The sequence below is a fragment of the Corapipo altera genome, unplaced genomic scaffold (genome assembly GCF_003945725.1).
Source record: "Corapipo altera isolate COAL_440 unplaced genomic scaffold, ASM394572v1 300, whole genome shotgun sequence".
Taxonomy (NCBI): domain Eukaryota; kingdom Metazoa; phylum Chordata; class Aves; order Passeriformes; family Pipridae; genus Corapipo; species Corapipo altera.
In genome coordinates this window covers 339,501-349,235 of record NW_020885067.1, presented here as the reverse complement: position 1 = coordinate 349,235, position 9,735 = coordinate 339,501, and the positions used below count along the sequence as shown (strand labels likewise).

General features: G+C 61.6%; 3 protein-coding genes across 5 annotated transcripts in view; 1 reads left to right on the top strand and 2 right to left on the bottom strand.

The window, feature by feature from the left end:
* The window catches only part of ADIPOR1 (adiponectin receptor 1), a 6,740-nt gene extending 4,553 nt beyond the window's left edge, over positions 1-2,187 (bottom strand). The window contains exons 1-2 of the mRNA XM_027669143.1: positions 2,011-2,187; positions 777-896 (exon numbers count right to left, since the gene is read on the bottom strand). Of these exons, the coding sequence (XP_027524944.1) occupies positions 777-896; positions 2,011-2,172 (282 nt within the window). The 5' untranslated portion in view covers positions 2,173-2,187. The remainder of the gene's footprint in view (positions 1-776; positions 897-2,010) is intronic.
* Positions 2,188-4,537: 2,350 nt separating this feature from the next.
* On the top strand, positions 4,538-7,378 carry LOC113959878 (tetraspanin-18-like). The gene is made up of 7 exons (XM_027669174.1): positions 4,538-4,594; positions 5,084-5,278; positions 5,853-5,927; positions 6,166-6,264; positions 6,617-6,790; positions 6,951-7,034; positions 7,331-7,378. Exons 1-7 carry the CDS (start codon positions 4,538-4,540, stop codon positions 7,376-7,378), a joined length of 732 nt encoding a protein of 243 aa, XP_027524975.1.
* Positions 7,379-8,167: 789 nt separating this feature from the next.
* The window catches only part of UBE2T (ubiquitin conjugating enzyme E2 T), a 4,854-nt gene continuing 3,286 nt past the window's right edge, over positions 8,168-9,735 (bottom strand). For 2 of the 3 annotated variants that reach the window (XM_027669144.1, XM_027669145.1), the window contains exons 5-7: positions 9,563-9,661; positions 9,211-9,291; positions 8,168-8,446 (exon numbers count right to left, since the gene is read on the bottom strand). In XM_027669144.1, coding sequence (XP_027524945.1) covers positions 8,321-8,446; positions 9,211-9,291; positions 9,563-9,661 — 306 coding nt within the window. In that variant the 3' untranslated portion in view covers positions 8,168-8,320. The remainder of the gene's footprint in view (positions 8,447-9,210; positions 9,292-9,562; positions 9,662-9,735) is intronic. The other variant, XM_027669146.1, reaches the window with a different exon arrangement.

Here is a 9,735-nt window from a genome sequence, read left to right as displayed (position 1 = left end):
GCCAGCGCCCCTCCCACACCTGCAACATCCCGGGAATGTCATAGGGGAAAGGGCCTGGGGGCTCCAGGGACACTGAGCTGGGGGATCCAGCCCAGGAGTGCTGGGGAGCCAGAACTCGCCCAGAACTGAGAGCCCTGCCTGCAGCCCACCCCACAGCCTGCCCCACATCTGTCCCACAGTCCACCCCACAGCCTGCCCCACATCCCTCCTCACATCCCACCTCACATCTGTCCCCACATCTGTCCCCACCTCCCTCCCCACAGAGCACAGGGAGTGATTCCTGGTCCCTCCAAGGAGTGATTCCTAGGGAGTGTCTCCCTGCCCTGCAGGGAGTGATTCCCAGTTCCCTCCAGGGAGTAATTCCTGGTCCTCCCACTGAGTGATTCCCAGCCCCCCCCCGGGAGTGATTTCCAGCCCCCCCTGGGATTCAGGGACAGTTCCCACTCTCAGCTTTAATCCTTCCACACCCCCAGGCCCATTCCCTGCAGTGGGAATTCCCATTCCCAGGTTCTCCCTGGGCTGTGCTGGAGCCACTGGGATTGGGTGACTCCCAGTCCCATCCAGCTCCACAGGGACATTGGGATTGCTCCCAGTGCTCATCCAGCCTGGATCCCCCCCATCTCAACCATCCCCTTCCCACGGCATTCCCAGGGGATCTCTGGGAGCAGCCCAGGAGGGCTGGATCCCACTGTGCCCGTGTGGAGCTTTATCCCAGCCCTGGGATTGGGGAATGTGTTACAAATGCAGGGATGGGGGATCCCTGCAGATTCCAGTACCTTGTACACGAACTCTTCCATCTTTTCCATCGCGTGGTGAGCCTGGAGGGGCAGGGTCAGCACCCGGACCACCTCCTCCTCCTCCTCCTCCCGTGCCGCCGTGCCCGGCGGCTCCTCGGCCTGCGGGGACAGGGAGTCACTCCCAGCCTTGGGAATCACTCCTCCCTCCAGGAGAGAATCATTCCCGCCCCCAGAAACGAATCATTCCTGCCCCTGGGAAAAGAATCATTCCTGCCCCTGGGAAACTAATAATTCCTGCCCCTGGGAAACGAATAATTCCTGCCCTGGGAATCATTCTTGCTCCTGGGAGGAAACCATTCCTGCCACCGAGAGGGAATCATTCCTACCCCTGGAAAGGAACCATTCCGACCCTTGGGAAAAGAATCATTCCTGGCCCTGAGAACCATTCCTGCCCCTGGGAACCATTCCAGCTCCTGTGAGGGAATCATTCCAGCCTCTGGGAACTCCTGGGGTCCATCCTCCCGCAAGGGTGAGGCAGGACCCGGGGTCACCCCCCACTTATGCAACTCCTGACCCATCCCGGGCGGGCTAATCCCAGATTTTTCTTGTCGGAAGGCGGGATTACCGCGGGATTTGCATCCCTGCAACCAGCGCTGGATCGGCTGGGTCGGGAAATCCCACCCTGATCCCAGGAAACCCGACCGAGAAACCCGACCCTGCTCCCGGGAACCCCGATCGGGAATCCTGGCCCTGCCCAAGGAAACCCGACCTCCCCTCGGGAATCCTGACCCTGCTACTGGGAACACCGACCAGGAACCCTGACCCACCCGGGAATCCTGACCCTCCCCCCGGACCTGGGAATGCTTCGGGTCCTGCTCTCCTGCTGTGCTGGGAACGAGCTTCGGATGTGATTCCCAGCGCTGTGGGACTGCTGGGGCACTGGGATCACCCCGAGAACACCCAGCACAGGCACAGGGATCCCGGTGCCATCCCCACCCCGGGATATCCCGGTGCCATCCCCATCCCGGGATATCCCGGTGCCATCCCCATCCCGGGATATCCCGGTGCCATCCCATTCCATCCCTGCCCGGCTCTGAGCTGGGACCAGCCCAAAGAACGACTCGGACCCGCCCCGCCATCTGCCCGCGGGATACCGGTGCCTCCCGATCCCGGTGACTCCCGATCCCAGTGACCCCCGATCCCGCTCCGATCCCGGTGATCCCGGTCCCGGCCACCCTCCGCCCGGGCTGCCCCGTCCCCTCGGGTCTCTCACACTGGCGGCTCCGGCGGCTCCTCGTTCCCCCTTCTCCTCAAGGAGCGGCCCCAGCTCAGCGAGCTCCAGGTGCGCCCGTTCCCGCTCCCGCTCCCGCTCCCGCTCCCGTCCAGCAGCCGCCGCCGCGCTGCCCGCGCCGGGCGGGGCCTTTCGGGACGCCATGGGCGCGGCGGCGGCTCCGCTGCGGCTCCGTGCGCGTCCTTCTGCCGCCGCTCTGGGGGAAGAGACACCGAGTTACGGCCCCGGGTCCGGGCCGTGACCGGGGGAACGCCGGCGCTCGGGGTCGCCCCGTCACCCCCGGACGCCCGGGCCGCCTCACCGGCCGCTACATCCCCGGAACGACGCTGTGAAGGGAACGGGAACGCCCGCCCACCGCGCCCCGCCCCGCCGTGCCGCATGCTGATTGGTCACATCTGTTGCCAGTCACTCCGTGCTCCCGCCTCTCTAGCGCTATGACTGGTCATTCCTACCGTCTCTCTCGCTGTGATCCCGCCCCCGCGCGCGTTGATTGGTGGAACCCCACAGCTGGTGGGGTAAAAGGAGGGGGAGACGCTCTGGCCGCGCCGCGCGGCTTTGTGGTCCTCGCGCTCGGCTGCCCCCTGGCGTCGGGGAGGGCGCGTTAGGCAGGCAGGTCCGCGGAAACTTGAACTCTTTTAAAAAAAAGATTTAATTTTTTACCGCTGAAAGCTTTAATTCTTTACCTCTTTTGGGGGAATTTTTAACTGTATAAAACATTTAAATTTTTTACCCATAAAATCTTTAATTGTTTACCCTTTGTGGGCGAGTTCATGGAAATTTTAACTCTATAAAACATTTAAATGTTTACGCCTAAAAGATTTAAATTTTTACCCCTTGAGGGGGAAATTTTAACTATATAAATTACTCGATTTTTTTGCCTCTAATTCCTCTCCTCAGGTTTAAATTCCGTCTTTCCCTCCCCACGGGTTTAAATTCCTCGTCTTTCCCAAAATTCCTCATCTTTCCCAAAATTCCTCATCCTTCCAACCCCACGGCTTTAAATTCCTCATCTTTCCCAAAGTTCCTCGTCTTTCCTACTCCACACGTTTAAATTCCTCCTCTTTCCCTCCCCACAGGTCTAAATTCCTTGTCTTTCCCAAAATTCCTTCTCTTTCCCTCCCCACAGGTTTAAATTCCTCCTCACAGGTCTTTCTCAAAATTCCTTGTCTTTCCCACCCCACAAGTTTCAATTTCTTGTCTTTCCAATAATTCCTCATCTTTCCCACCCTACAGGTTTAAATTCTTCTTTCCCACCCCACAGGTTTCAATTCCTTGTCTTTCCCTCCCCACAGATCTAAATTCCTTGTCTTTCCCAAAATTCCTCGTCTTTCCCAAATTTCCTCATCTTTCCCTCCCCACAGGTTTCAATTCCTCGTCTTTCCCAAAATTCCTCATCTTTCCCAAAATTCCATCTTTCCCTCTCCACAGGTTTACATTCCTCTTTTCCCACACTCAGATTTCGATTCCCCATCTTTCCCAAAATTCCTCCTCTTTCCCTCCCCTCCAATTTCAATTCCTCATTTTCCCAAATTCCCCTTTTCCCCCCGGGGTTCTCTCCCTCCCTTCCCGCTCCGCTGCCCCTCCCGGGCCCGCGGGATCCTCGGGATCCTTTTCCCATCAATCATTCAGCGCTGGAAGGGGATCCTCGGGGGTGCCGGGCTGGGGGGGACGGAGCGGGGGAGGGATTTTCCAGCCTTCGCGGGGTTCCGGCGGGGCCGGGAAAGGTTGGAGGGACCCGGGACTGTGCCCAGAGGTGAGGGGGGCCGGGGGGTACACGAGGGTGGAGGGGACACGGGATTTGGTGGGGACAAGGGATCTGGAGGGGATATGGGATTTTTAGGGCACGCGGGGTTTGAAAGGGACGCGAGGGTTGAAGGGGACACTGGTTGGAGGGGACACGGCAATTGGAGGGATGTGGGGTTTGGAGGAGGGAAGGTGGGGCTTGGAGGGGACATGGGGTTTGAAAGGAACACAGGGGTGGAGGGGACACGGGATTTGGAGGGGACATGGGGGTTGGGGTTCCTTGGGGTGCCCCAGGAGCTGGGGGGGTGGGAGATGCTCTGGGGACTTTGGGAGGCTGTATCCTCCTGTGTCCCCCCCATGTCCCCCTGTGTCCCCCGGGAGCTGGGGGGGCCAGACAGGCCAGGGCTGGGTGGGGGGTGTTGGGGGGTGTGGAGGGTCAGGGGGTGTTGGGGGTGGCTGTGGGGCTATTGGGGGTGGCCTTGGGGTGTTTTGGAGTGGCTGGGGGGGGGGGGGGGGGGCTGGGGGGGGTGGGGGGGCTGTGGGTTGTTTTGGGGTGGCTGTTGGGGGTGGCTGTGGGGTGTTTTAGGGTGGCTGTGGGAGGTTTCAGGGTGGCTGTGGGGTGTTAGGAGTGGCTGTTGGGGGTTTTGGGGTGGCTGTGGATGGTTTGGGGTGGCTGTTGGGGGTGGCTGTGCCAGGACTGGCTGTGCCAGGGCTCTACTTTCCCCCCCCAGGGACAGACGGGGCTGTCTCCCCCCCTGGAGTCCCCATGGATGTCCTGAGCTGCCTCAAGTACCTGATGTTCATCTTCAACGTGCTCGTGTTTGTGAGTCCTCCTGGGGCCGGGGGGGATCTGTCCCCGAGGGGGGACAGCTCTGGCCAGCTCAGGGAGGGACACCAGTGCCAGGGCTGGATTATCCCCTGTCCCCAGGGTGAGACATCTCTGGCCAACTCAGGGACAGGTGACACTGGCCAAAGGAAGGGGACCAAGGATAGAACACCCCTCGATCCACGGGGGGACATCTCTGGCTCAGGGGGGGTGACACCATTCCCGGGATTGGAGCATACCCGTTCCCACTGGAGGACATCTCCAGCTGGCTCGGGGGGGGACACCATGTCCCCCATTCCCAAGGGGTCACACCTCTGTCCAGCTCAGGAACAGGTGACACCAGTCCCAGGGCTGGAGCATCCCCATTCCCAGGGGGGACATCTCTGGCTCGGGGGGGGGTGACACCGGTCCCAGGGCTGGGACAGGGCTCGGGTTGCTCGTCCCCGGGGCTGGAGTCGGTCTCCCCTGACTCCCCCTGTCCCGCAGGCCGGGGGGACGCTCCTGGCCGCCCTGGGGCTCTGGGTGGCCGCGGACCCGGGTGGGTTCCAGGCGCTCGTGGCCGCCCGGGCCGTGCTGGGCGCGGCCGCGTGGCTCCTGCTCGCCCTCGGCATCGCCCTGGCCCTGCTCGGCTGCCTCGGCTGCTGCGGGGCCCTGCGGAGGAGCCGCCCCCTCCTGCTGCTGGTGAGGGGACATGGCGGGGAGGGGACAGGGGAGGGGAGGGGGTCTGGAGGGCGGTGGAATGTGATGGGGGGGTGGGATGTGGGGAGGGACTGCGGGGTTCAGGAGCTTGGGGGATGCAGGAGACGGGAGGGAGGGTTGGGGGATGGAGAGTTGGGGATAGAGGGATTGGGGTGCAGGAGGGTGCTGGGGGATCCAGGTGTCCCTGCAGGAGCCAGAAGCTGCTGTTCCTCTCCCTTCACATTCCCCACAACCCTCCCCCCTCTCCAGCCAGAGTCCAGAGGATTCCCAAAGCCACCAAGTGGATCCCTTCTCTCTGAAGCCCTGGCTTGTCCCTCATGGCATTCCCAGGCCATTCCCACGGATGCTGAGGGGCAGAATCCCCTTTCTGAGCACCCTCACCCCAATTCCTGCAGCACCCCCAGGCCCTGGCACCCAGGGCTTGTTTCCCCCCCCACTTGTTGGTGGTGTCCCCTGTCCCCCCTTGGCAGGGTCACAGGGCACAGGAGGGCAGGGACAGCCCGAGGGAGCTGCCCAGGGCTCGGGGGGTCTCTGACTCCCCCACCCGCCTCCCCAGTTCTTCATCCTCGTCAGCCTCGTCTTCCTCATGCAGCTGGTGGGGGCCATTCTCTTCCTGGTGCACTGGAAGCAGGTACTGTCCCCACACCCTGGCACTGTCCCCACACCCCGGCACTGTCCCCAGTGCCACCAGCCTCCCTCTGTCCCCCCAGGGCTCCCCCAGGGAACAGGGACAGGTGCAAGGTCCTTCCTCCCCTCTCCTCCCTTCGCCCCCAGCCCAGGGCCGTGTCGGGGGGTCCCACGGGTGGGTGAGGGCTGGGGCTGGGGAGGGTGGGTGGGGAGCGGCTCCACCCCCGGCACCGATCCCACAGGTCCGGCCCGAGCGCTTCCTGTCGGAGCTGAGGAGGAACTACCGCGGGGATGAGGGTGCTGAGGTGTTCAGCACCGCGTGGAACACCCTCATGGTCACGGTGAGCACCCGGGGGGCTCCTGGGGCACCCCTGGAACACCTCCATGGGCATAGTAAGTGCCCGGGGGGCTCCCTGTCCACCCCCTGGACCACCCTGATGGTCCCAGTGAGCCCCGGGAGGCTCCTGCTGTGCTGGGGGGGTGTGGAGCACCCACAGGACCTGCCCAGGGTGCCCCAAAAGTGGGTGAGGGGCTCAGGAACCCCAGTCACGACCCCCAGGCTGGGCTGTCCCCCCTCCCTTGGTCACTCCCCACGTTGTCACCCCATTGATGGTGTTTGTTCCCCCTGTTGTCACCCCATTGACGGTATCCCCTCTGTTGTCACCCCCTTGATGGTGTCCCCTCCCGTCCCAGTTCTCCTGCTGTGGCGTCCTGGGCCCCGAGGACTTTGGGAATGGCTCCCGATTCCAGGAGCTGCACCCGGGGGTGCCGTGGCCACGGGCCTGCTGTGCCCGGGACGGGCTCCTGGGGGACCTGTTGGGCTGGGAGCAGTGCCAGGACAGGAGCCCCGGCTACATCCACGAGCAGGTGGGACACCCCCGCCCCCCCATCGTGGGCTGTGTCCCTGTGCCACCTCTCCCAGCCCCGGAGGCACTGCCCGTCCATGGCTCTGCATCCCAGTGCCCTCCCGAGTCCCCCCTGAGCCCCCCAGTATGCCTGAGCGCCCCCAGCCTCTCGGTGCCCCCAGGGCTGCTTCTCCACCTTCGGCAGGACCCTGCAGAGGTCCCTGTCCCTGCCCGGCTCCTGCAGCCTGGCCGTGCTGGGCATCGAGGTGAGCACGGGGCTGGGGAGGGGGGAGCTCAGGGTGGGGCTGGGGAGGGGGCTGTGTGCCACGGGGGGGCTGGGAAGGGGGCTCTGTGCCAGGGGGGCTGGGGAGGGGTCTGTGTGCGGGGAGGGCACAGGGAGGGGTCTCTGTTTTGTGCCCTCAGGCCCTGGTTTGGGGGGTCTTGCAGCCCCCCTGAGCAGCCCCAGCACCGCTGGCACGGACCCTGCAGGGCCCAGGCCCAGACAGGGACCCCCAGAGCAGCCCTGCTGGGGTCTCAGCTGCTGCCCCCTCCCTCCCCCCAGACCTTTGCCATGTTCTTCTCCCTCTGCCTCTACTACAACTTCGACTGACGGGACACGGACACGCTTGGAGCTTGGAAGCAGTCAGGGACAGGCCTGTCCTGGCTAGGAGGAGCTCTGAGCCCTTCCCAGCCTCTGGAAGCTCCGGAGTAGCCAAGGACAGGCCTGTCCTGGCTGGGAAGAGCTCTGCTCCAGCCCCGAGCCTTTCCCAGCCTCGCCCAGTCCTGTCCCTGCTCCAGGGATGGGCCTGGCTTGGGCTTTTCTGGGAGCAGGGACAGGACAGGGGGGAAATTCCCTGCAGAGAATTTGCAGGGAAAGAGGCTGAGCATCCAAGCTGCTCCTCCTGGGATCTGCCATCAGCCCTCCCCGTTCTGGATCCCCCCCCACTCATCCCGATGCTTCCCATGCTCCTCACCCTGACATCCTGCTCTCTCCTCCATATCCACCCATTCCCAGACCCCCAGGAATCCTCTGGATTCTCCTCCTCCCCCTGGGCCAGGGCTTGTCCCTGGTAACAACTCCTGGAGCCACCACAGAGCAGAGTCACCATCCAGGTCACCCCAAATGGCCCCAACTGGAGCCCAAGGGCCGCTCCAGAGAGCTGGAATTGCAAGGCTGGAGTCATTAAACTTCCATGGAAAACCGAGCCTTCCCCAGGGAAGGATTCCCACCAGCTGGTTCAGATCCAGCTCCTGCTCTCAGGTTGGAAACAGGAACTGAACTCCCTGGTGCTGTTCCCACTTCTCTGAAAGCTGGGAAGGGGAAGAGCTGCTTCCAGTTTTCTCTGGAATATCCCAAAAACTCCACCCAACAAAAGGGGAAAACATATAAATTAAAGCTTCATATTTTATTAATACAATGAAAAGTTTTCACAAAAAGAAAACCCCAAACAAACATGGAAACAGCAAAACCCAAACTGCTGCAGCCCTTTACAGGCTCATACCTCAGGAAGGGGACAGGGACAACCCCAAGGGAACAAAACCCCCTCAGGAATTAGGAATCTGGGCAGGATTTCTTCTCCTTCCTGCTGATGTTGCTCCCTTTCCTCTTCTGCCCAGAGGACTCACTGCTGGGGCTCCTTTCCCCCTGGGTGCTTTTCTCTTCCAAAGGCTCGGGAGCCTGTGATGACCCAAGCAATAAAAGCAGAGAGCTGTGAATAACTGGATTTTCCAGCTCTTGGAATGCCCTGTGCTCCACCAAGGTCATTATTCCGGGATTTGGAGGAAGGGGGATGGCAGGGGAGCAGGATAACGATGGAGCACAGCACTGCCATGATGCTCCAGGGATCTCTTCATCCCATGCCCTTCCAACCACCACAGTTCCCTTGGGAATGGGCTCAGGGCTGGAATGCTGAGCACAGCTCCCAGGATTCCCACAGGGAAGACACTTCCCTCCCACAAAGGGTGTTCTCCAAATCAGGGGCAGAGAGGGAAAGCCCCCTCAGCTGAGGAAAGGCCCAGAGGGAACTGATTTTTGGGAAGGTTTGGATCTGCTGGAGTGGGATTTATTTTTTCAAGTGAGGGTGAGAGAAAGAGGGAAGAGGAGGAGGGAGGAAGGCTGCATTCCCAAGGGAATATTGAGTGGAAGAGCAGGTGGAAAAGAGCTGCAGGACACAAAGCAGAGCTGAGGAAGAAGAGGATCCCCAGGGAATGGTTTTTGTCCATCCCTCCCCCTCCTCATTAGTGAGGGAGCACATTTAATTGGGAAGGGAGAATGTAACGAGCTTAACAAAGAGCATCATGAAATTAATGAAATGAATGAAAGAATAATGGAATTAAACACAGAGGCAAAGCCCACGAGAGGCAGAGCAGCAGGGGAGGCCAGAGCCAGACCCACAGGATCAGTTCTGGGAGGGAAATGGGGCAGGAGGGGCTGGGCCTCACCCTGCCCTGCCCCGCGTGTCTCTCTGTCCACTCCCGGGCCCGGAGCAGGAACAGCTGCTTGTTGTACTTGTACTCTGAGGACTGAAGGGGAAGAGCAAGACAAAGCCAGGCTTAACACAGCACATCAAGAAGCTGGGACTTAGGCCTGGCTTTAGGGCTCCTAAACCAGCCCAAACCCAAGGCATCAGATCCCTTGGGTTTGCCTGAAGAACTAGAGTGGCCGTTTTGCCCCGAAGGTAAAGCCTGAAGGTGAGACCTTGGCCAGCTCCTGTGCTCACCTGATCCGCTGCCAGAGTGGTCATCCAAAGCTCAGCCTAAACCCCTCCCTGCCCTGCCCACGGGGAGGACTCACGATGTCAGCCATGAGAGGGTCGTCAGGGTTGGGCTCTGCCATCAGCAGCTGGATGGAGCTCAGCAGGGTGGAGATGCTCAGCGAGGGCCTCCAGGCACCCTGCGGGGAGAGGAGCCTGGCCTGAGCCCTCAGCACCCACAGAAACACCACCCCAACCCTGAGCACCTCAGCAC

Coding starts and splice junctions, on each gene's coding strand:
- LOC113959878 (XM_027669174.1), top strand. CDS start 4,538: ATGGATGTCCTGAGCTGCCTCAAGTACCTGATGTTCATCTTCAACGTG. Junction 6,791..6,950: donor CCGGCTACATCCACGAGCAG/GTGGGACACCCC, acceptor CGGTGCCCCCAG/GGCTGCTTCTCCACCTTCGG. Junction 7,035..7,330: donor TGGCCGTGCTGGGCATCGAG/GTGAGCACGGGG, acceptor CCCTCCCCCCAG/ACCTTTGCCATGTTCTTCTC.